We start from the raw sequence: 26,556 nt of genomic DNA on the forward strand, positions 1-26,556 counted from the left end.
TGGATGGGGTGGATGGGTGGATGCATGGATGGATGGATGATGGATGGATGGATGGATGCATGGATGGATGGATGCATGTGTGCATACATACATAAATAGATAGATGGATGCATGGATGGGAGGATGAATGAGACATCTTTAGAGACACATTCTGAAGTATTACTAATAAAATGGTGTGTGTCTAGGAGGTCCATTAGACTCATACATGAGATTGAGTGAAGATGTATTCAAATCTAGATTGATCATAGAGTAATCCATGATTCTACATGGTGTGTGTGTGTGTGTGTGTGTGTTGAGGTTCCTTAGATGTTTTTGACTTCTGATACATCCTAGGAATGTTTACTTTAATGTCTTGATCATATAGAGATGCTTTCTAGGGGCTACACAAATAAAGTTACATCCTACTTGGGACTTCGTTGAAAATATTCAGCTAATTTCTTTTATGCTTAGAGGTAAGTACAGATAGAACACCATTTGGTGAAAGTTTATAACATACAGTTGGCCAGTGGGTACACGGAGAATGATTCACTACTCGGAAGTGGCTGACAATTTTTTTTGTTTTTTTCACAATTTGTTAAAAACTAGGGACATGAAAATGAAGGCTTTGTTTTCTAGGCAGCATGGAGTCATGCATCCTGGGTATTTATGCAGATTTCTATGGAGGGAGAGCGAATGTACTGAGCACGGTTGAAGTAAGAGTGTGGGCTCTGTTGTTAGCTACAGGTTAAGAACAGTAGCTTGCCCAGGAAGCACTCTGCTGTTGGAAGAATCTAGGATCATGTCTCTTGTCCCAACTGCAACTTTCCAGTTGTGTGATTTTGGACCAAGACTCATTTCCAGCATCTATTAAATGAAGTAAACATTATCGCCTCTTGGACTCATCATAAGGATTAAATTAGTTGTTACATGCACAGCACTTAGCACAGCACTTGGCAGTCACTTCCATTGCTGCCATGATGGTTGTTGCCATTAGAGCTTCTAAGAGAAGAAAGAAAACACTTTCTGAGATAAACAAGAACATAATTGGATACAGAAGCTAAGGGGGAAAAGTCAAATATGGTTTAGTTGGTGAAACACTTGTACTCCTGATGATGAAAGTTCAATCCCCAGAATCTCCATAAAAATTCTGGGTGTGGTAGCACACGTTTATAATCTCAACACTGGGGTGGCAGAGACAGGAGGATCCCGAGGCTCACTGGCCAGCCAGTCTAACCTATTTTATGAGCTCCAGATCTGTAAGAAATCCTGTGTCAAATGAGGTGGATGGTGTTCAGGAGGATGACACCCAAGTTTGTGTGTCCTCCTGCCTCCACACAAACTCACACACACGTGCACATAGAAGTGTTCATGGGTTTTGGGAGCCAGTGTCCTGTACCATGGACACGACAGGTGGAAAAGTGAGGAAGCAGCCTTCTGATGGTGTCCTTCCTGCCCACCTTCTTTCTGATGGTGTCCCTCCCTCCAGAATGAAGTGGAGCTCGGGGAGCTGCTGCTTTCTCTAAATTATCTCCCAAGTGCTGGCCGACTGAACGTGGACATCATTCGAGCCAAGCAACTCCTGCAGACAGATGTGAGCCAGGGTTCAGGTACAGTATAATCCCTTATCCACTAAGTCTCTAAGGGGTTCTCTGTTGTGTGAAGGATCTGGGCTGGGTTGTGTTGTGTCCTGGATGTTGTTGCTAAGGTAACACAAGGGTGGGCAGCATCTAGAACGACAATACTAGTCCCAAAAGAAAAATAAGCGATCTGCTGTGTCTCAGGGTGAAACAGGTCAGAGATGGAAGCTCAGGAACCCTACCCCACATGTGGCCAGTGTGATTACTTCTGAATCTGTCTTCTCTGCCTGAGAAGTAGCTTGTTTTTCCACATACTATGCCTGTAATGCAGATGCTATGCTCTAGGTGGTGGTAGTGCACAAGTGATCAGATCAGCAAGTAGCGTGGGCCCAGCCTGAGGGTTTTTTGTTTTTGTTTTTGTTTTGTTTTACAGTTCATTACCTTCATACCATAAATCTTTATAAATCCCAGCTCTGAAAGAGCTACTGTGTTATCTGCTTTCTGTTAAAAACAAGTTCAAATACACTTAACAAAAAGCCGATTCTGTTCCATCTGTATATAGCTTCTCCCATGACAGTAAAGGATGCTCAGTGGTGGAAATGCCAATCCAATAGCCAAAGGAAGTTGTTTGCAATGAGGTGACAGTCGAATCTAGAGTTCACCTCGTGTTCTCAGAAGCCACACTATACAATAGAGGCTTCAAGAAGGCTGGAGGAAGAACTGCTACAGTGGCTGGAACATTCAGACCCACCACAGTGGAGAGTCAGGATGCTGAGAAGAGAAAGGGCATCCAACTGCCTGCCACTAAGTGTCTCTGTGCTGCTTGTGATCTTAGAGAAGTTACTTAGCCAACTTCTTCATCTCCATAATTGTACAATGACGCTATTTATCTCTTTACCGGGTTAAATAAATATTAAATTCAACCACCTGCACAAATTCCTTTCAAAACTTATAAAAATGACCAATGCATGTCGTTTCTAATTCCGCCTTCACTCACCCGAGTATGAACTGTGAGTCCACTACCTTGCAAATGGCTCCCGCTTCTGGATCTCCTCTACTAGGTAGATCTTACTCAAATCACTCCTTATCTTTAAATCTACAATTTCCCCATCTCTATAATGAACGTGGTGCCTAAAACGTGGGATGAGTTCAGTAAGTGGAGGAAGATAAGTGGAGAAAGAGGAAAAGGAATCTGCAGATAGAAGGCTAGATGTGAACAGTGGTCAGACAAGGAAACCACAGATGGAGGCTAGATGTGAACAGTGGTCAGGCAGAACAGCTGGACACGTGGGGAATGAGTGTGTGAAAGTAAGGTTTGAATAACGCCTGGATTGATAAATGGCTGAGTGGTGAGATGAGTAAATGAATAAGTAGGTAGACTGATAAAAAATAAAAAATAATTCAGAAGTAAAATCGCCTGTGTACAGAAGGCTTTGGGCTCTGTCCTCAGCAATGAAGACTACAGACAGATGGAGAAGGGATAGATGGTTACTCTGTTACATAGATAACAACTTCGATGGAAGGATGATGGATGGATGGATAGATAGATGGATGAATGATGGATGGATGGAGGGATAAATGATAGATGAATGGATGTGGATGAATGATGGATGGGGAGGAATAAATGATGGCTCGAGGGATGGAGGGATGGATGATGGATGGACAGATAAGAGAGTGGGTAGATGAATGGATGGATGGATGGATGAATAGGAGAGTTGGAGACTGATAGGATGGCTAGGAAGTTGAAGAGATGAGAGATGGCTAGATTATGTTTCATCGTCTCTGGTAGTCTATAATGTTGTGTCCAATCCCCAGACCCATTTGTGAAAATCCAGCTGGTACACGGACTCAAGCTTGTGAAAACTAAGAAGACATCATTCTTACGAGGCACAATTGATCCTTTTTACAACGAATCCTTCAGCTTCAAAGTTCCCCAGGAAGAACTGGAAAACGCCAGCCTAGTATTCACAGGTAAGGTAACATACATGTGGATGAAGCCTTAGTGAGGCATGCTCAACTTGTTCCATAAAAACAGAAGGCATCTAGAGAGAATAATTCCTAATAACTTGGTGTCTGATGTTCAGCTAACTAGATGTGACCCCACTTCCTATCTGTAAACTTGGACAAGACCCATGGAGCCTAGAACACAATTGCTATGTAATTATTAAGCTAGACTTCTTGAAACTGTCACATAACAAGGGCTTTGGCCCCAGTTTCTTCCTCTATAAAATATGGGTAATTGTTATAAGTTTACTGTGAGTTATGACCCTTGGATAATATCTGATACATACTGCACCATCCTTGATGATGGCGGTGATGGTGGTGGTCCTGGTATTGGGGATGATGGCGGTGCTGGTGAGCTGCTGGGTTTAATATAGGTATAGAAGAAAACGGGCCACTTAACCCAGAAAGGACAGTTGTAAAAGACATTTGGAAGCCAGGCAGTCGTGGCGCACGCCTTTAATCCCAGCACTTGGGAGACAGAGGCAGGTGGATTTCTGAGTTCAAGGCCAGCCTGGGTCTACAGAGTGAGTTCCAGGACAGCCAGGGTCACACAGAGAAACCCTGTCTCGAAAAAAAACAAAAACAAAAGGCATTTAGAAGAAATAAAATTTAAGTTCAGGGATCATATGATAGTCTCTAGTTGAATTCAGTCTGCTTTCTCTGGGCACAATTGTGTTTAATTTTAGAGGTTACTAGTTATCTATTACTGCATAACAAATCACTCTAAATTCTAGTAGCAAATCGTCAAACATGTATTATCTCACAGTCCACAGTCCCTGTCGCTCAAGAGCCTGGGCAGGAACTAGGGTTGGAGCTTGGTTGCTAGAGAACTTGCCTGGCGTATATGAAGGTCCAGATTCAATCCCTACACCACATACATCAGGTATGGTGGGTACTCACCTGTAGTCCTAGCACTCCAGAGGATCGGAAGTTCAAGGTCAACCTAAGCTACACAGCAGGTTGGTAGACAGCTTGTTACATGAGATCTTGTCTTAAAAAACAAAACAAATAAAAAAACAAACTCAGGCAGAGTTCTGCTGTGCTGTGTAGCTCTGGCTGACCTGATGTCCCCCCAGCCCCCAAAGGCCTGCTCTAGAGCTGTCAGAAACTCTCCTCTGTAGATAGTCTAAACTCCTTGTCTCTAGGTCTTTCAGGAATTCTTGCCATAGCCCAAATATGTATGTGATACCTAGGAGATGGCTCAGAGGTAAGAGTACTCACTGAATTAGCTTAAGGACCTTGGTTCAAATCCCCAGCACTCCTGTAAAGACCAAGCATGGTTTCATGAGCCTGTAACCTTAGCACTGGGGGCACCTTAACAGTGGCTGTCACATTCTCAAGGGAATAAGGACATAGATGACACCTACCCTCCTCTTCTGGCTTTCACATACACATGTTCCAGTGTACGTACATGTACACACACACACACACACACACACACACACACACACACAGCCTTATCTCTTGGGTGACCTGGGTTTTCAGTTGGGAAGCATTGTCAAATAAGACAAGGCCTGTTTTCTCTCTCTTTTTAAAATTACGTGTGTGTGTGTGTGTGTGTGTGTGTGTGTACATAACATAGTCTTTGCAAAAGGGCAATTCGATGCTATCCATTATCCTCTCCTTCTGCCATGTCAGTCCTGAGGATCAAATTGAAGTTGTCAGGTTTGGCAGCTAGCATCTTGAACCATTGAGCTCTCTTGCCTGGTCAAGACCTGCCCTTGACACACAAAAGATGTGCTTAATCCTGCAAGCACGTAGGCTCATGCCATGGGAAATATTCATTCCAGAGGAAGTAGGCATAGCTCCCCACCCCATGAGGTCAGGGCTACTGCCAGCATCATCAGTAGCTTGAAAGCATAGCCAAGTAGCCATGCCTCATCCCTAGAGACGAAAGCAGAGTACTGCATCTGGACATCTGTCGCAGGTCCTCACCACAGTGCTGGTGCCTGGGTGTCAGTCAGCCACAGTCAGATGAAATACAAAAATGCTCAATGGAAAATCCCACAGTCCACAGCCACACGACCTGGGGGGCAGTGTACAGATGTGGTCATGTTTATTACTGGTCACTGTTCATCCCTTACTCTGCTGTGTTTATAAGTAAAACCCTATCATGCGTATGGACAGGAAATTACATACAGAGTTGGTACTGTGAGCTGTTTGCCACCCACTGGGCCTCTCAGATTGTCTTTGTACAGATGAAGGGGGGAACTACTGTATATATAAAGATATTACAAAGGACCCCAGATATTTCTAATGCAAGAGGCACAGCTATGACTGGGAACTGCAGCTGGCTGGCATTTTACCTAAAGGGCTCTAGCTGAACTAGCAGAAGAAATGCGGACAAGTGATCTGGACCTGTGCAAAGCCACAACCTCCCCATGCAGCTAGGTCCAGAAACCTCTGGTTGCTTTATTTGCTGACTGGGAGACAGCCACACTGTTACCTCCAGACCAAGGATCTGAATTCTAGCCAAGCCCCATGTTTTCAAACACGTCTCAGGGAAAGTCAGGTTGATCTGCAATTTAAGCATTTGCTGAGACTCCTTGGGGAAAACCTGTAATTAGCCTGGGGGCTGGGCACTGTGAACAATTCCATTCCCTAGTAGGAGGAGGATGCTTCTACCATACAGTCAGGTGATTTTTACAGCTAAGGTTTAAAGAGAAATAAAGAAGAGAGGGGAAGATTGACTTCCTAACTTCATAACACATGGGTCAGGACCTTTCTGGAAAATCCAGGACGATCCTCCATGAGCAGAGGGGAGTGTGAGTTGGCCACTGAAGTGCTTGGGAGGGAGGAGAGACCCAGAGAAGGACAAAGAGGAGGGAGAAGGTAGATATGTTGGTTAGTCTTTTTGTCAACTTGATACAGCTAGGGTCATCTAGAAGAGGAATCTCAGCTGAAAAAAACAATGTCTCCATTAGATTGGCCTACAGGCAAGTCGCTGGGGCATTTTCTTATTCAATGATTGGCCTGAGAGGGCCCAACCCAGTGGTGCTACCCCTAGGCAGGTGATCCCAGGGTACATAAAACAGCAGGCTGAGCAAGTTATGGGGAGCAAGCCAGGCAGCAGCACCCCTTCATGGCTTCTGCATCAGCTCCTGCCTCCAGGTTCCTGCTTGAGGTCCTGCCCTGACTTGCCCCAGTAATGAATGGACTGTGATCCTGGAGTGTAAGCCAGACAAACCCTTTCCTCCCCAGATTGCTTCTGGCCAGGGTGTTTATCACAGCAAGAGAAAGCAAATGGTAATCGTGTGTAAGGAGGGAAGGGAAGGAACTGAGGTGGGAAGGGAAGAAGGGAAAGCTGGGAGAGGAGGAAGAATGAGAAGGGAAGTAAAACAAGGAGGGGAGGAGAGGAGAGGGGGAGGAAGGAATCAATAGCAGAGTCTTTAAAAGCTTAAGATGTAGAACTCTATCACCATCCACCAATTCCACTTCTCAGTGTAGAAAGGGATACTGGGAATCTCAAAGCATTGGCAGCAGAGACTCGGATGTTGTGCTCCTGTGTTCCAGCAGCAGCATCCACAACAAATGGGAGGAAGCAGGAATCACCCAGGTGTCCCATGATAGACAGAAGGAAAAAGAGAATCTGGCCTCTCCAGACCATGAAATGTCCATTAGATGTAAAAGGGAAGGCTCTTCTGAAGCCTGCTACAACGTGAAGCTTGAAGCCATGTGATATAGAATAAGCTAGCCAAAAAGGGACATGTATCATATAGCATAGTTAAAAATCTATGAGAATGGGGGTCTCTGGGCTTGAGAGAGGGCAATAGGGAGCTATTTTTTAATGGCAGAGTTTCACTTTGGGAAGACAAAAAACAATAATAATTCTCTAGTCTGGACATGATGCCACACTCCTTTAAACCCAGGAGTTGGGCAGGAGCATGGGTTCAAGGCCAGCTGGAGCTTATGTAGGGAGACCCTGTCCCTGACAAACACACACTCAAACCTGGGCTCAAACAGTGGTGATGACTTCGCCAATATCAGTGTAGTGGTGTCACAGAATTGTATACGGAACAGTGTTAAGATGTTAATTTGGGGGTTTGCTTGGGGTTTGTTAGTTTGTTTTGGGACAGTGTCTCAGATGCACAGGCTAGCTCCAACTCTGTGTGTAGGTGAGGATGACTGAGATCATAAGTATAAGCTAGCTTAGTGCACTCTGAGCTCTCTACCAGCTGACAAACACCCTCAGCCCTGGTGGGGTTTTGTTTGTTTGTTTTGTTTTTTAGAAAAAGCCTTGTTATGTAGCCACAGCTGGACCTGAAACTTGCTATGTAGACCAGGCTGATCTCCAATTTGTGGTGATCCTCCTGCCTCTGCCTTTGCCTCTCTGCCTCTCTGCCTCTCTGCCTCTCTCTGCCTCTCTCTGCCTCTCTCTGCCTCTCTCTGCCTCTCTCTGCCTCTCTCTGCCTCTGCCTGCTTCCAGAGTGCTGTGGTTAGACAGGCACCATAGCCTGGCAGGCATCAAGGCCGACAAGGACTTTTTCAAATCCTGATGTCCAGATCTCAGAGCTTACAATTACCAAACCTGCCATGGCATCTATCTCTCAAAGATTTGCAGTGGCTCTCTTGCACAAATTAGGTTAGCCAGACTTTGCCTGGACTGTTCTGCTCCCCTCATCCCCACCCCCACCCCCACCTGCTGTCCTATTGGAAGTCTCCCAGGCCCCAGTGTAAGCAGTGTGAGAGCGAGTTCCAAGGCACCTGGTCTGTGTTTCATAATTGCCTGTCTTTCTGCAGCTGGAGCACAGAATTGGTTAATTGAATCTGCTGCGGCAGTGAGGTGGATGGAGGAGTAATGGGAACAGACCAGAGGCTGGAGGGTGGTTGGTGCCTCCAACATCTACCCTGGAAAGACCTGGGATCTGATGGGCACCAGATGGCATGCATAAGAAGTATTAGGTTTAAAAACCCAGGTATATGGTACATGGCTATAATCCCAGCACTCTGGAGTGGGGACAGGAGGATACTGGGGGTCTCAATGGCCAGCCAGTCTAGCCAATTACTGATGGTGACGGTGGTGATGCTGCTGCTGCTGCTGCTGCTGTGCTAATCATGATGATGCTGATGGTGCTGTTACTGGTGGCTGTGGTGCTGCTGTTGCTACTGGCGTTGATGGTGCTGGTGCTGTTGCTAGGTAGTAGTAACAGTGCTGATGCTAGGTAGTCCTGCCATAGAAGGATCAGACCCTGGAGTTACAAAGACTTGGTTTGAATCTTGATCCACCATTAGCCAGCTGTGACCTTCCACCTCTCTGAGCCCAGCTTCCTCACATGTAAAATTCACTACATTATAATTAAAGGCAAACCAGCACATGGACCCGCCTGCCTCAGGCAGCCACTTGAAAAATTCTGTCTGTTTCCTTAATCATCTCAGTATGGGAGCAAGATGATTAGCTGCTGTCTTTGGAGGCTTATAGCTCAGTTGTAGCTGTTGCCCCAGCACCTTCCTCCCAGAATCACCCTTGTCCCAAAGCGACCAGCTGGTACCATGTCCAGAAACTGACACAGCTAAGCCAGCCCAGCTGCAGGTCCGGACCAGTGTTGGCTCCCACAGCATCCTGCCGAGCATGCGAGACAGGTCAGAGAAAGAGCTGGCATCTGTACCAGGCTCCAGCCCCAGACCTGCTCGTGATCAGAAAGCAGCTAAGTAACACGTTAAATATCCTTACTGTCCAGCAGAGGACCATGAAGTCACCGTGGCAACCAGAGACTAGAGAAGCTTACCACGGGGAGAGCTGGATGAGGGTCCCCATCCACCTGCGTGTGGACCCCAACGTCAGCGGGAGCGGATAGGACCCTCAGATGGTATAACTGAGGCTTTGAGAGCTGAACTGCACGGGAGATTGTCACCAACTCCTCCACTGGTCCCTAGGGGACATACCCAGGCAGACTAAGTACAGTAGCACGGGCCTTGACAATTGAGCTGATGGTGTCACACAGAAGGCCAGGTAGAACTTGTGATCTGAAACAAATGGATTTGCTTGTTAAACACCATCATATGATTAGGGATTAAACAAGACTCGGGGCCTTAGAGTATTCAAAATATATGTTGTAACAATCCAAAATGACTTCAGTTATAAAGAATCAAGAAAGTCTGACAAATTCCCTGAGAAACATACAATTGACAGAGGGAGGGGTAGGGCAGGGGGAGCCATAGACTGCCCAGATGTTGGAATTTCCCAGAACTTCAGAGTAGCTTTGACTGCACTAAGAAAGTGGTTCTCAACCTATGGGTCTCGAACCGTTTGGGGGGTCAAAGAATCTTTTTACAGGGGTCCTTTTATCAGATAACTTACATACCGGATATTTCCATTATGATTCATAACAGTAGCAAAATTACAGTTATGAAGCAGCAACAAAAATAGTTTTATGGTTAGGGGATCACCGCAACACGAGTAACTGTATTAAGGGGTCACATGCAGTGTTAGGAAGGTTGGAACCTTCCTGTTCTCAGAAGTAGGGGTGAACCCTCTTGAGAAGAATGGTAAGAACAAGCATGTATGCCAGCAAGCAGCAGAGAAGTGTAGAGACGTCAGAACCAAAGATGTGGAACTGAAATACAATGCTCACGGGGTGGACCCCACAGCAGAAAGGAGGAGACAGCCAAGAAAGAGTGAGCTGGAAGTCACGCCAGGATAAAGTTCTACCCAGATGGGTCTGAGAGCCATCAAGCCTTGTCCACCATGATGGGCTCCATCCTTCAAACCATAGCCAGAACAGATCCTTCCTCCGGTAAGTTGCTTCTTTCAGGAAGTTCATCTCTGCAATGAGCAAAGTTCCAACTGCACCTGCCAAGGATGGGCAAGCACCGGGGAGCCTAGGGCTCATCCAGCGCACCTGCCCCACAGGGCCTGAGCTAGACTGAGTGAGAAAGGGAGCAGCAAACACTTCACACAGCCACCTTGAGTTCAGCAGCCAGGACCAGCCTGTGCTGGAAATCAAGGAGCAACAAAGACTCCCTCCCACTGGGACCTCTGAGCCACACTGGCTATCAGCGGGAGAAGACACAGCCCAGGAGTCTTTTGCAACCCTAGACAGGGAAGCCCAAGTCCCACAGCTTAGCCACCGTGCCACCGAGAGCAAAGCCTTCTCATCTCTTTGGCCCCTGTTCTTCACCATCAAGATACAGGTAAAGTCTATCTCCAGGACCAGCGAGGTGGTTCAGTGGGTAAAGGCGCTTGCTACTAACGTGATGACTCAAGGTTGATTCTCAGGACCCACGTGCTGAAAAGAGAACCAACTCCCAAAAGTTATTCTCTGACTGCCACCCCCTCCCTCAAATAAACAAGTGACCATAGTAATAGCAAGGATTTATATAACACTTACCAGACAGTGTTCCAAGAAAAACCCTTGGGTAATAGATGCTGAGAAAGAACCATCTATGCAAATAGGCAAGAAAGGAACATTCTGGACTAAAAACTGTAAGTGCAAAGGCCCTGGGGCAGAAGTAAACTTGTTTTGTTTTTGAGAGGGTAGTGCAGAATGTCTAGATCAGAATTAACAAAAGGAGTGCAGGGCTATGGTAAGGAGTGTAGATGGTGAGTATTTACCCATCACCTACTAAATACCTAAGGCTGTTAGCATGGAACAGATGTGGCTCATGGCTCTGTGAAGGACTGGGTAAGACAGCGTGCATGCAAGGACTTTGCACAGAGCAGATGCTCCGTGGGTGTGACTTTCTCGCTTTTCCAGTTTGTAAGTCGGCATGAAAACTTCTTCTCTGGGTTTCTGCTTCCTCAGCGCCCCCAGCATCAGAGCAAGATGTGGCTGCTTCTATGGGAGTTACTCTTGGAGAGGCTTAGACAGAGGTGTCACTTACCTGGAACACTCAGGAGTGCAGGACAGGCAGGGGCTCGGGAGAAAGTGCTGGTCATGTAAATATGAGGACCTGCGTTCTGATCCCTAGAACCACACAAAGCGGGATGTGGCCACACACATCAGTAATCTCAACACCGGGGAGATGGAGACAGGATCCTCTCGGCTTGCTGGCCAGCCAGGGTAACCAGGGTAACCCGTCAGTGAGCTCCAGGCTCAGTGAGCAACCCTGCCTCAAAAAGTAATGTGGAGAGTGACTGGGGAGGGCAGCCGATGTCAACCGCTCACTTCTGCAAGTATGCGTACTCATGCGCATGAACACACATGAACATACGCTAACGAGCATGAATGAGACCCAAAGGAGCAGGCTTCCCTTCCAGCCTCATCAACGGGCATCCCACACTGGCCACAGAGGGACTTGAGATCTTGTGGCAGGTCCTTTAGGCCAACAGACTCCTGCTTTGTCCTGCCTTTGTCCACAGACCTGGCAGCCAGAGTGCCACCATGTATCTGCTATGGATGGGCCTCACCTTGCTTAATGCATTAGAGTCTGCAAGAATCTGTGGATGCTTTATGGGTGATTTCCCCTCCCATCAGTTTAAGGCTACCTTTGACCTTTTAGAGGCCTCTGAGTGAGGAGAGGCAAGACACCTAACATATGCCCAGATAACCCGGTGCTCAAATGAGAGTGTCCCTGCCCCTTGTTACAAGAAGTATTCCTAGCTGGACCTGGCTTGCAGTCCCAGCTAACGCAGGAGGAAGATGGAAAGTCCAAGGCCTACCTGGGGTACAGAGTGAGTTCACAGCCAGTCTGAGCAACTTAATGAAAGCCTGTCTCAAAATAAAAAGTAAAGGAAAACAAAGGTCTGGGGGTGTGGCTAAGTGGAAGATTGCTTGTCTACAGGGCCTGAGGGCCTGGGGTCAATCCCCAGTACCAGAAAGGGGTCGAGAGGAATGTTCCTAAAATCCAATCAAGTCGTGGGATGTTTAAGAACTTTTCCAAGTTTACTCAGAAACGCTGGACAGGACGCAGGGGTCAGAAGACTCTTCACTGAGAGCAGCAGGAACCTGACGGTCCCACATCAGTAATAGGCAACCTTTATAAAGTACACAGTGTCTCCGGGCCCTGTCCTGGACACTCTAACAGCGTCTCAATGAACTATACAATGACCAGATAAAGTACGTGCCACTGTGTAAAATGCCTAGGACCAGAAGTGTTTCAGATTTTTAAAATTATTTGCATATTCATAATGAGCTTTCTTGGGAATAAGACAAAAATCTAAACATGATGTTCATTTATCATTTATGATATTTTCATGCATACCTTATACATACAGTCTAAAGGGACTTTGATACAGTGTGTCCCAATGTTTTGCATAAAACAAGATCTCGTGGTATGACATTCTCCATCATGTCTGCATTTAAGAAGTGTGAGATTCCTCAAGTCTGAATGAGGGGTGCGCCATCTATGCTATTATCAGCCCATTTTTCAGGGCTGGGAGATGCCCAGGAAGTTCGAGCCGACTTACTGAAAGGCTAGACGTCATGTGTAGTTAAGGGGAGGGCGGCTGCTGCAATAGGTCAGCCTCCACATGAGGCTCTGTGCTTTGCTTCAACAGAAGCTGCTTGCCAGCACAGAGGTCCTGGGGCTCCTTCCACGAGTGGCTCCCATGTGGAGCTGTGATGCAGGCTCCTGGGCTCTGCATGATCTCAGGCTTTCATGGCTTTCATTTCCAGCCACTTGGTGCAATAGAGACAAGAGACAAGGACAGAGAGCCAAAGAGGGACAGGCATTGATGGTTGTATGGGGAGATTTTACTTCAAGAAAGGGAATATGGAAGGAAATGAGGAGGAGGCTGGGAAATGTAGTCCAGCTGTGCAGGCCAGGGAGAATGGCCATCAGGCTGTGAGGATCACACAGCCTTCTCTGCAGCCAGCAAATAGCAGAGCTATTCTGTGCCTCACACAGCTTGCCCTGTTTCCTCCCTGGCCTAATATTAGCCTTGGATGCTCTGAGGACCTGTTAATGCAGATATGTGGTCCACAGCTGGGACTAGCTTAGCCCTCTAACAAATGTCTGGTGCCCTTTTTGGTTGCCACAGACCAGGGGGATGCTACAGGCATCTAGTGCACTGGTAGAGGCCAGAGACATTACTAAGCACCCAGCAATGTACAACAGCCTAGAAAGAGGAAGGTTACAGGGTCAATGGCAGTGCTGCTGAGGCTGAGACATGCTGGGCTAGAGCTGGGATCTGTCCAGGGTGTGGCCTCTGGCAGAAGGTAGATTGGCACAGGGAGGGCAGAGCTTTTAGGGGCTTCTGGCTACTCTGTCTGGGGCTTGGTTATTCTCCCCAGCTATAGCTGCAAGTGTGGAACAGGGGAAGGAGTCATGCTGCCTGCTCCTCTTGGTGGATTTTACCTACCTTCCATTTTGCCTGTCTCCATTCCCTACAAAAATGTGTGCAAACAGAAATGTCCTCCTCTGCAAACAAATCCTATAGGCCAGCTGTTGCAGCCAAGGCAGGTGGACCGAGGGACCGCAGAGGAGGAAGATGGGGGCCTCTTAGGGAGTGAGCAGAGCTTTGACCAGTCAGCTTTCTACTCCTTCACCACCTTGTGGCTCATGGCTACATATCACCTGCATACAGTGACACAAAGGTACCTTATTATAAAGAAACAGGACAGCAGACACCAGGACTGGAGAGAGAGAGAGGGAGAGAGAGAGAGAGAGAGAGAGAGAGAGAGAGAGAGAGAGAGAGAGAGAGAGAGAGAGAGAGAGAGAGAGACTAGTTAGTACAGTGCTTGCCGTGTGGAGTGCTTGCCGTGTGGAGTGCTTGCCGTGTGGAGTGCTTGCCGTGTGGAGTGCTTGCCGTGTGGAGTGCTTGCCACAGAAGCACAAGGACCTGTCTTGAATCCCCAGGAACCCCAGTGTAGCTGATCTTAGCTATTCTTTTTCCTACCCTTTTCTTTTTCCTACCCTTTAGCACACACACACACACACACACACACACACACACACACACACCAGTTTCACACACTATCCCTAATAGGAGAGAAAGAAGAAGAGAGGAGAGAGAGAGAGAGAGAATCCCTGAATCTATTGTTTTCTTCTTGTTTCTTCTTTGAGCACAACTATTAACAAACCACAACCAACCCCAGCCACAACCATCAACCCCACGTATTAGGGCCCTAGCATTTATATACCCCCTGAAAAGTTCCCAGAATTCCAAGTGTCACACAATCACAGAAACTCTCTGCAGCTGGTGAAACCATGCCTCTGCTAGAGCACGAGGCAAATCCTAGCCAGCTGCTGTGGACAGACCAGAGCAGCCTCATATCTCTACACCTGGGATTAAAATAAAGAAATATGATTCATAATATTTCTGTGTTTTCTAAAGGAACCAAAATTCCAGACTTCTCACTACATACACCCCAACTTCTCACTACATACACCCCAGCACTGGAGAGGTGAAGAAAAATGGAGCTCTGGGGCTCACCTGGCAAGACTTAAAATATAAGGTGATTGAAGGTCACATCTGAGGTCGGCCTCTGGTCTCTACACCACACACATCTGCCCCTACACACTCATCCACATGCATGCACACACACAAATTACACATATGTATGTATACACATACATACATGTGTATGTCATATAATTTATATTATATATATATGTATTACTATACATTTCTGTAAATATGGTAATATCATATTTAAGTATTAGTGATATTTATGTAAAATAAAATTTGTATTATTAAAAGGAAAGCTATGTACATACATATATGGCACCCATAAGAAGTGAGGACTAGAATAGAAAGTAAGAGTCTCAAATTTCACCTACATAAAGAAGTCATTTTGAACAGTTTATTGTTGCTTTCCTATAGGATTGTGCTTGCTTGTGTGTGTGTGTGTGTGTGTGTATGTGTGTGCTCATGTGTGTGAGTGTATGTTTGTATGTTCATGTGTGTCTCGTGTGTGTGTGTGTGTGTGTGTGTGTGCCCTCTCTATGACTCTTGCTAATGTTCAGAATCTATACACTTGACAGTAACTCGCTCTTTCCATTTCCCGTACCTGGGCATCCTTCTGTCTGAGTGTCTATTTTCTCACTTACAAGTTTCTCTTAGGCGACTGGCATTATGGTAAACATTATGATAAATTATTATAGGGCATCTGGTTCAACCCCAGCTTTACCCCAAAGCACAAGGTAAGACTCAGCTCCACCTCCCAGTCGCCCGCAACTTGATCCATGACAAATGCCATCGTGGCCTGTGAAGGCTGGGAATAAGGAGCAGTGACAGAGGACAGGGAAGAAGACCAGGGCTTGAACTGCCTCCTCCTTGATAGTGTGAGCCACGCCCATCTGAAAAGGAGCCTCCACACAGAAGGACCAAAGGGAGGGCTCAGAAACCTCAAAAGCATTTCAATATTTTTATTACGTTTATATACTCGTGTGTGTGTGTGTGTGTGTGTGTGTGTGTGTCAGAGAGAGAGAGAGGGAAGGAGGGAGGAAGGGAGAGAAAGAGAGACAGAGAGAGAGAGACAGAGAGAGAGAGAGACAGAGAGAGAGAGAGAGAGAGAGAGAGAGAGAGAGAGAGAGAGAGAGGGGAAGAACACATGTATATGTGTGGAGATATGATTCTTGGGCTCCAGCTTGCAGGAATTGGTTTTCTTCTTCAACGGTGTGAATCCTGAGGACCAAACCCAGGTCATCATGCTCAGTCTCAAGTGCCTTTGCCCACTGAGCCATCTTGTGGCTTCCTCAAAGGAATTTTAACAGTGTGTGACCTTCACTTTTATCTTAAAGCTACATCTCAGAGTCTACTCCACCTTAAAATATAAATGCTGTGATAGAGGTTTTATCCTTTGAAGTGACAGGTTTGTAACAGCCTGGGTCACCAAAATGAAGCTTAGCAAAAAGGAAGACCACAGCACCATTCCAAAGAGAAGGGATCTGACTCCGGGTATTTTTTTGAGAATTCTATTCCCCCCGCTTAATGGCGCAAGGGCTCATGGGCCAGACAGAGCCTGTGGGACATTGGTATCACCTCAGAAGGATTTTAAGTGTACAGATGCCTGGCTGGTGTACCCATACACCTGCAACCCCAGCTTTGGGGACTTGAAAGCAAAAGACTGGCCAATCCCAGGCTAGCCTGAGCTACCTACTGAGACCCTGTCTCCAAAAACAAAGAAAGAATACAGAAGCTGGGAGCCTGTATGCATCATCACATTCCATCCCTGGGACAGAACAGCTGAGATAGAGCATTTTAAAGAAGGAAAGATTTGTTTGGGGCTGCCCACCTCAGGGGCATCAGTCAGAGGTCATTGACACAGTTGATTTTAACCTGTGGTGAGGCAGTACTCTGTGGCAAGACTGGCAGAATTGAGTGGGGGAGGGAGGAAATGTAAGAGGGTGTTTTGTTGATAGTGATCATGGTGGTGGTTGTGGTGGCTGCGGATGGTGGCTGTGGTGGCTGTGTGTGTGTGTGTGTGTGTGTGCCAGGACAAGCTTTGAGTAGTTCTCCCCTTCCTCTGTGGGTTCCAGGGATCTTCTGAGTCGTCAGACTGATGCAGAGGCCCCCTTGATGACTCCTCCAGTGTAGTCCTCAAGGCTGGCCTTCTGCAGTTAGTAATCCCGACAGTTAGCCTGAAGCAAGAGGATTATGTGTTCAAGACCAACTTGAGCTGCATATTATGAAGTGCTTTTCTCCCCACCTCTCGAAAGAGGGGTTTATACCCCAATGACCAACTTATTCCTATGAGGCCCCGCCTCTTAAAGGATCCACCATCTCCCAATAGCATCACAGGCAACTGAGTCTTAGCTTTTGCAGGTTATTTCAGATCCAGAGTGAAGTGGTGCTAATGCTGTGGTCTGGGGCTAACACTTTGAAAGCAAACAACCGCCCATAGTCCAAATTGGGTCCACTTCTTGTTTTACAAATAAAGTTTTATTGAAGCCTAGTCATGCCCCATTTGTGGACAAACTACCTATGGTTGCTTTCTCCTTCAACAGCATGGTTGAATCACTTCAGCAGAGCTTAAAAATCTTCACAGTTCAATTGTTTGTGGACACAGTGTGTACACTCTGGCCTAAAGTAACACCTCTGCACACAGTCTTCCAGCCATCTGTCCTCTTCTCCAGGGGAGAAATGACTTATGTGATTGGGAACAGGTGAACTTCCATGAACACATTCCTAGTTGTCTTGTGGGAGGGAGTGTTAAAGGGACCTGCCTATCCTAGGCAATGCTAGGGCTGCTGTGTTCACCAAGGTTTACTCCAATGAGGGCAGAGAACAGGGCCAGCTTCTATTCAGTCACTACTGCAAAGCTGTGGCCCACACCCGGAGAGCAGTTCCGGGGGAGAGAGGTTTGGGCTCACTGTTTCAGAGGCTTCCGTTTCTAGCTTTGTGCCAGAGGAGCTTCCTCCTGGCAGACATGAAGCAGAGTAACGTGGGAATGCAGGAAGGCAGCAGGGTTAAATGTAGCTCCACAACACCCGAGATCCCACCATGGCCTGTGTCCTCCAACTAGGCCCTGCCTCCTACTTTTGCCACATCTCCATAACACCACCATATTAAGACTCCATCTATTAATGATATCAGAACCTTCATTATCATCTCTGGAAATACCCTCAGGCCGGGCAGTGGTGGCGCATGCCTTTAATCCCAGCACTTGGGAGGCAGAGGCAGACGGATTTCTGAGTTCAAGGCCAGCCTGGTCTACAAAGTGAGTTCCAGGACAGCCAGGACTATACAGAGAAACCCTGGGGAGAGAGAAAGAGAGAGAGAAAGAGAGAGAGAGAGAGAGAGAGAGAGAGAGAGAGAGAGAGAGAAAGGAAGGAAGGAAGGAAGGAAGGAAGGAAGGAAGGAAGGAAGGAAGGAAGGAAGGAAGGAAGGAAGGAAGGAAGGAAGACCCTCAGACACACCAGAAGTGTGTTTACAAAGGTCTAAGACATTTTCTGGTCCTGTCAAGTTGGCAATGAACATCAGAACACCATCGGCCCCTTTATACAGCCCATCAAAGAGGTCAGCCCACTTGCAATTTTTATTGTACACAGAGCCTGATACATGAGACTCACCTGGGGTGCATCTGGGAAACACCCGCAAAAGTCCCCCAGGTCTAACCACTAATGGAGTTTCTCTGAAGCAATAGGTGGCTGAGCAAGGAAGGCATAGTTCATTGTGTCCCTAAAGCACCAGCTTGTGACTAGCTGTGAAGTCTGTTGGTAGAGAATGTTTTCCCCCAAGGTCCTGCCAGCATCTCTGGAACAAATGGGCAGAGACGGTCGTGGGTCCAATGTATAAATTTTGGAGGCTCCTGTAAAAATAAAAACATTGCTTGATAGCTACACCTTCAGACGCTTCCAAAAAATGGTGTGATTCACACCCGGATCTGAAAGTGGGGTTGCAGCTCATATGTCACCTTAACCAACAGACACAGGCTCCACAGACTCCACACAGATGCATGAAGAAGTGGTCCAAAGGGGCTGAGAAGATTTTAATCTTGGTTTCCATTTCTTAAGGATGGAAACGAGATCTAATTGATAAACCATCTGTTCTGGTTAGTTTTAATTATATGCTCGATGAACCCTATAATTACCTAGGTAGATTATTCCCATGAGGCATTGCCCATGGGTGGGGAGGGGGCAGTATTTTGATTCCATTAATTGATTTTGGAAGACTCTGTCTCACACTGTGGGCGGCACCATTCCCTAAGAAGGAATTTCTGAACCACGTGAGTGGAGAATGTGAACTGAGCACTAGCATGCAGGCACTCACTTCTCTCTGCTCTTGACTGTGGGTGTGAACCATCCTGCTTCTGGATCCGGCCATGCTGACTTCCCTGTAATAGACTATACCATGGAATTGTGAACTAAAATAACACCCCCATGTTGTTCTAAGTTATGATAGGTAAACTGGGACACAAACATCATAAATCAAGGAGCCTCTGTATATCTTGTATGAGAGAGAGAGAGAGAGAGAGAGAGAGAGAGAGAGAGAGAGAGAGAGATCCACCTTGGCTGTATTTGTCAATCATGCCTCACTTAGTTTTTGAAACAGGGTGTCTCACATAACTTGGAGCTTGTAGATTGGATAGAATGGTTCACAGCAAGCCTCACAGATCCACTTGTCTCCAACTCCCCATCACTGGGATTTCAGGTGTGCACCCATGCCTGGCTCTGGGGATTGAACTCCAGTCCTCAGACTTGTGTGGGGAGCATTTTGCTGACTGAGTTATCTCCCCAGCCCTGTCCTGCATTGTACTCTCAGTCTTGTCCTCTCCCTATGGGCGGGTCTGGAGAAGGAGGGACCAGGTAAGGAAAGGATAGTGGTGCCTAGCTTTTCGATTCTGCCTCTGAGCCCTGGATATCCCATCTGCAAAGGGGGTGGGAGGTATGGACTATATCTTGCCAGTAAGGCTGTGGATCAAGCGCTCTCCCAGTACCTGGATGGCAGAGGTCAGGGTCAGCGATGCTGGTTCTCAGTGGTTAAAGAGTGGTTACCCAGACTGTCCTTATGGCTGTGGGAATGAAAAGACGGAGGAGAACAGATCTGTCTGAGTAGCTGCTGTGACTCATGAGCTTGTAGAGCATTGAATCATGGTGAAATCTCTCAAGCAAGCACTCTCAGCCCAGGGGAACAGCATCTGACAAGGCACACAAAACCTGCATGTGCCCACGGATTTATTAGTATGGAGACTGAGACCCAGAAAGGGGCTAGATAGAGCTGGTATACGGAGGCAGGGCCTGATGTGTGTGTTCATACATATGTTTGCTTGAGTGTTTGAAAGCCAGAGTCCAACCCTGGCTGCCATTCCTCAGAGGCCATCCACCTTGATTTTTGAGACAGACCTAAGGCTTTCAGGTTAGGCTAGGCTGGCTGGCCAGTGAACCCCGGGGACCTGCCTGCCTCCACCTCCCCAGCTCCGGGCTTACAAGCACATGCCACCATAGTCAGCTCTTGAAAAGAGTTCTGGGACTGAGCCCAAGTCTTCGTGCTTGAGCCACATCTCCAGCCTCCTGAGGTAACTTGCTGTGGAGACAAGCCTGAAGCAGCTTGTTGACTTCAGGGTGCTTGCTTCTGAAAGGATTTTGCAGAAAGTAATGATAATGGGTATCACTTCTTTGGGGTGTGCAGACCTGACCTGTCCAAGGGTGGAGGGGATCAGATGCACAGACCCTGTGAGTCTCATGAACATCCTGAAACACAGGCCCTCCTTACTCCCCATGGTTGTAAAATGACCTCAGATGGGTCTTGCTAGCTGACCACATTTTTTAATAGAAATGGGGAGGCAACTTACTCCAGCACCCAAGAGGTAGGCCTCCAAGTGTAGTGTGGACGTGTTAGGATCGCACACATGGTCAGGATGGACCTGTGCTGTGCTGCAGGCCTAAGGTTGCACTGCGGTGCAGTGTTGTCTGGAACGTGGAAGGAAGCCCATAACTACCCACCACCCAGCATGCACACGAGAAAGCTGAGTCTGTTCTCTTTGACAAAGCAGAGGACCCCCCCCCTTTTTAATTTGTAATGTTTATCACACCCATATTTGAAGGCATCCAGCTTCCCTTCTAGAACCATCTGCCTTGGCAAACGGAATTAGCAATCAAAGAAGTTTAGCTCCAGTAGAAAAGAACAAATTCACCCTCATAGCAAGGGTCAACATGGGATGCTTCCTTCAGCTTACCACAGCTGGTTTGAGGTAGCTAGATTCTGACTGGAGCCTGAAGAGATTTCTCGTTATTTCCCTGGACCTCAGTTTTCCCGGATGCGAAATGGGTGAATGGGCTCTGTCCCCCACCATATTTGTCTTTCTTCTCTACCCCCACACTCTCTTTCATCTCTTTTCCTGTCTCTCTGTCTCTTCCCTCCCTCTGTGTTCCTCTCTGTCTCTCTTCCCATTCTGTGTCTGTGTCTCTCTGTTTTCTGTTTCTGTCTCCTTCCCTGCCCCTCACCCCCCCCTCTGTGTGTGTGTGTGTGTGTGTGTGTGTGTGTGTGTGTGTGTGTGTGTGTGGTGTCACTAGCTTTCAGTGGGCAGGATGCAGAATACTGATTAGCATCCTACACTTCTCAAGATGACTAACTCCTCACATCATAGATTGATTAGTCCCAAATGTCCACACTGTGGAGAATTGATCCCTGTTCTGGAAAGAGCTCATCTGGAGAACCAGTATGGGGTTAACACATAGTACATGCTCAATAGAGCAAGGGCATCTTCCCTGCCCCTCCAGAGCCTGACCGTGGAGTCCAGAAGGTACCCGCTTCTTCCTGACAATTTTGTTTCTCTGAACTGACTGCCCATGGTGATGGGCACCCAAGAAGTCCGCAGTTTGGTTGACAACCCTTTAGAGATAAGTTGGGTCTGTCTGAAATTCCAGAAAGTGGACTCCTCGGGGCATGGTCGGGGTGGGGTCTGTTCACTGCCTGAGGAAGGGAGCCAGATTTCAGTGTGCTGTCCATAGAGGGCAACGGGGTTCGGCTTCAGGATGCCCAGAATCTGTGTGGATCAGAGGTTTGCTCTGATCAGCCAAGGAATAGGCTAAAGGACTCCACATAAGGAAAAAAATTCCCCTTAATGAACACTTTCCCCAAGACTTTCACTGTGTTTGAAACAAAACTTTCCATGTGTCCGTTGACTCACAATGGAGCATTGAGCTTCTTATACACTGAGAGTCATGGAAAGGCATCATGGTGGAGTGAATCTCCATCTCTCTACAGAGAGCTGATGTTCTCTCCCCCAGAAGCCCTCATTCTGTTCTACCTGTTTGAGTCCTTGTAGCTGTCCAACAGTCACATTCATTTGTATTATTTCAGATGGGAAAAAGAGATGACCAATCTTATTAGCTCATTTTCCATTGCTATAGCAAAATACTCAAGACTGGGTACGTTCTAAAGAAAAGAGGTTTGCTTAATACACAGAAAGGCTGGAAGTCAAGACTGAGTGGCCCCAACTTTTTGTCTCTTATTAAAGATCTCAATAAGACATCAAGGGTTGGGAGTCACTTGGCAAGATGGGAAGTCAGGGAAATTGAGAGCTCAGGCTTACTCTTCTATAATGACCCACTTTTGCAGGACCTACCCAGGATCCCCTAAGCACTGCCTTATTCCCTTCTGCAAACAGGAGCCCCAGAACCTAGACACCTGCCCTGGGCTCTGCCTTTTAAAGATTCCATCATCTTCTCACTGCCACACTGAGGCCCACAAAACCCATGAAGTATAAACTGGTCCTTAGAGAGGGTCCGAGGATTCCTCCTCATGGTACACTCGAAGTTTGTGATGTCTGTCTTGACTGTCTATAGTCTGGGTTACACAGGCTTCTGGGAAACTGATTTTGAATGACAAGTAGGAGATAGTGTGTGTGTGTGTGTGTGTGTGTGTGTGTGTGTGTGTAAGTGTGTATGTGTGTGTTACAGTAATACATTAATGTCTGCTTTCACATGCATGCTCCATGACAACCAGCAAAGACTATCTGCAGGGAAAATGCTTCTAAAGAGAAGGAACATAAAGATGTCATTAGAAGGGGTTGCCTTCCTCTGCTTCAATACCGTGAGCGTGGTCACTCACTAGCTATAGAATTTGGCTCCTTAAGCCATGGGTGGAGGAGCAGAGATATCTGCCCCACTGACTCAGACACCGTGCTGGCTTCTTTTGTGTTCGCTTGTTTGAAACACTGTCTATACTCACTTTAAACTTCTGATCCTCTTACCTCAGACTCATACCGGCTGGGATTACAGGGATGCCCCAGCAGGCTACATTCTAATCTTTGTGTTTTGTTTTTGTTTTTGAGACAGGGTCTCACTATGTAGACCAAGCTGCCTTGAAGTCACAGAGAACCACCAGCCTCTGCCTCCTGCATGCTGGGATCAAAGGCATGTGTCACCACACCTGGCCTCAAACCTTAAGACTCTGTTCTTTTCAGTGACACAGAACTAAGTATTCATGGTGACATCATCTCTGAACTTTTCTCCCACTGCATTTACACTCAATACCATTATCTTTATTCAATTTCAACTTAACATTTGCATTCGAAATTGTGTGTTTTTCCACTGACCATCAGGACTGCATAACTTTTACTAAGCAGTTTGCAAGTGCCGCTGCCTGCCAGTTACTTCAGATGGCCATAGAGGCGGCCTTCCCATCCACCAGGGCTGACTCACCAGGAGAGCTCCTGCCTCTCCGGGCCTAATAATTCACTAGCCAAGTTACTTTGCAAATTGGACTGGGAAGCGTAGGCTATAATGCTTCCGTTTCCTTTCCTTCCCTTCTGGCGATTTAGATGTGGGTTCTCTAATAACGGCTGTTTTTGCCTTCCAACATAATATGTGCTTGTTACATGAAGTGCAAACTCTCCATAGACTTATATAACACAAAAAGTAGGATTTCCCTCCAGAGAAAGGCTCTCTTGACAGTTAGGTGAACTGTGTGTCTTGGAGATTGCTCCCCTCCTTTTGAATATAAGACTCTGTCTCATTTCCAGCAGTCTTGTATATCCCGTGGCATTATATCACATCAGAGGTTAACTAGTGTATATCCCGTGGCATTATAGCACATCAGAGGTTAACTAGTGTATATCCCGTGGCATTATAGCACATCAGAGGTTAACTAGTGCTCTCCACTCTTGGTATTGGCATCCACAAAGCATATTCTAAGTTGATGACATGAGCACAAATGAGCTACTAAGGAAGTGTAATGGGACCCCCAGGGGATGTTAGGTGATCGGGCTCCACTCTCACAATTGAAATCCATGGTCTTAGGAGAGAGACCCAGAGAGTTTCTTCCCCCCTCCTCCATACACCATCAAGAGTGAAGCAAGAAGGTCCATCTTCGCAGAGACTAAGCCCTCCTTACCAGACTCCAATGTGTTACCCCTCAGTCTTGGACTTACCAGAGTCTAGAATGATAAGAAACGAGTTTCTGGTGTTTTCAGGCTGCCTAATTTCTAGCAGTTTCTCATAGCTGCCTAAACAGACCTAGCCAGGCAAATAGGGCAGAGTCTAAGAGAGACTCAGTCCAGGCATCCATCACTGGAGTCAAGAGGACAGTAATATTCTCGAAGTGGTGAGTGGCAACATGCTCAAAGGTCTAGCAACTGGGGAAGCTGTCGTGAGCCTTGTCGTCTGGGATTTTCAGTGGCTTTGGCTGCATAGGCAAGGGCAAGCCCCTGAGTTAGCTAGTCACCAGTCTCCAGGCCCCTCTGAAGTCAAGCTGATATTGAGTGTCCCAAGTCACCCACCTTCAATCACACTGTTTATACAGACAAGTTGGTGCGATCAGGTATGTAGCCATGGTGTCTAAGGTGGGACGAGCTCCACAGAAGCCAGGATTAGCTTCTAGGGTGGCTGGGGGGCAGGCAGGATGCTGGTAGCGTCAACAGATTCTTCATGAGAAAAGTCTCATTTCCGCTGTTTTCTGTCCTTGCATGTTGTGTCCTAACATGTCAGTTGGCATTTTTTTCTAGGAAGGATCAGGTAGTGAATATTCAAAGGCTCATAGGCTAGATAATGTCTCTTGAACACACTTTGTGGCTTACATATTCACCATCACACATGCCACCAAATCCAGATGTTGAGACCTTAACTCCCAGTGTAATCCTATCAGGATTTAGTTTTGTGGGGACATACTTAAGTCGTGGGGACCGAACACTCACATTTGGGATTTGTGGCCTAATAGAAGAGGCCTCAGAGGGCTGACTTATCCCTCCCAGTGTGTGAGTACACAATAAGATGCTATCTCTGCTGGCCAATGGTGGCACAAACCTTTAGTCCCAGCACTTGGGAGGCAGAGGCATGCAGATCTCTATGAGTTCAAGGCCAGCCTAGACTACAAAGTGAGCTCCAGGACAGCTAAGAAAACCCTGTCTTGAAAAACAAAAACAAAAAAGCCAACCAAAAGGCTATGCCTCGATCTTATCCTGCCCAGTCTTCAGAACCATGAGAAATAGATTTCTGTTGTTTATAAGCCACCTGGGTTATGGCTCTTTTCCATAGCAACCCAAACAAAGATCTCAACCCTGACTTACAGCGCAAAGTCATCATGTAAGCAAATGGGCTTAGCTGTGTTTCAATAAAACTTTATTTATAAAAATAGGTGGCAGGGTGTACTTGTCTAGGAAGCTTTATGTCGTCAATTCCTACTGCATATAATCTCCTTGTATGTATTTCTCTGTATCTTGGTTTTGAGGTAGTGCTGTGGGACACATTCTTAGAGCAGACGTGCTGGGTTACAATGTGCTTTTGATTTTGAACCAACTCCAAAAGTTGAACCAACTCAGTCTCCAATACATGAGAGTGTTTAAATCTTTCCTTGCTTCTCTCTCTTTCTCCCTCTCTGTCTTTCTGTCTCTCTGCCTGTCTCTGTCTCTCCTTTTTCTCTCTGTCTCTCTGTGTCTCTCTCTGTATTGTGTGTGTGTGTGTGTGTGTGTGCGTGCGCGCGCGTATATTCATGTGTATGTGTGTGTACATATGCATGGTAAGGCCAAAAGTAAAGGCTGAGTGTCTTCCTCAATCTCTCTGCACCCTATTTTTTAAGATAGGAGGAGCTATGGAGTTTAGTTAAGCTGGGGCCAGGGAGCAATCAGGAACTGTGCATGTAGATGCTGTGAATCTAAACTCTGGTCCCCCTGCTTATACAGATAGACACACGATTGACTGAGCCTTCTCCTCAACCCAAGAGTTCCTCCCTTAAAACCTCTTTCTCCAGGATACAGGACCTGTGCTCAATTGAGGGCTGCTTCTGTGTGTGATCACTTTTTCCTTTGGAGATCCTGAAATGGGGGCTCAGCCTATAGCTTAGTCGGGCTTGGCACACGATTTCTCCTGCTTCAACCTCTTATATGCTGGGACTGTAGGCACGAGCCTTGGTAGCCTGTCATGTCTAGTAAGATCAAGCCTTACATGTTCCTTACTAACCATGGTTCTAAAAGGTCTTGACTTAATCTACACAAAAAAAATTTTTTTCAGTGCAACACCTTACCAATTTTCTTACTAAGCCAAGATCCCATTACAAGTGTTGCCTTCTGTCATAATGGACATTCATGTAATGAGGTCTATCTATGGACCCCAAGCTCATTACCAGTTGTATAGAAAGTATACATGTTTCAGTTTCCCCCCAGAGCTGACAAGCACCAGACACCCCTGAGTAAGCACTGTGTTTCTCCTGCCCTGTTTCAATAGGTATTTTGGT

The 26,556-nt window shown here is 46.8% G+C and overlaps 1 protein-coding gene across 4 annotated transcripts in view; it reads left to right on the forward strand.

Annotated features, from left to right (window-relative positions):
• Nucleotides 1–26,556, forward strand: part of Syt17 (synaptotagmin 17) — a 65,679-nt gene that overhangs the window by 35,492 nt on the left and 3,631 nt on the right. For all 4 annotated transcript variants that reach the window (XM_021168400.3, XM_021168402.3, XM_029479142.2 and 1 more), the window contains exons 6-7: nt 1,466–1,586; nt 3,372–3,527. In XM_021168400.3, coding sequence (XP_021024059.1) covers nt 1,466–1,586; nt 3,372–3,527 — 277 coding nt within the window. The remainder of the gene's footprint in view (nt 1–1,465; nt 1,587–3,371; nt 3,528–26,556) is intronic.

The sequence above is a fragment of the Mus caroli genome, unplaced genomic scaffold (genome assembly GCF_978045245.1).
Source record: "Mus caroli unplaced genomic scaffold, Mus_caroli_1 scaffold_8, whole genome shotgun sequence".
NCBI lineage: Eukaryota > Metazoa > Chordata > Mammalia > Rodentia > Muridae > Mus > Mus caroli.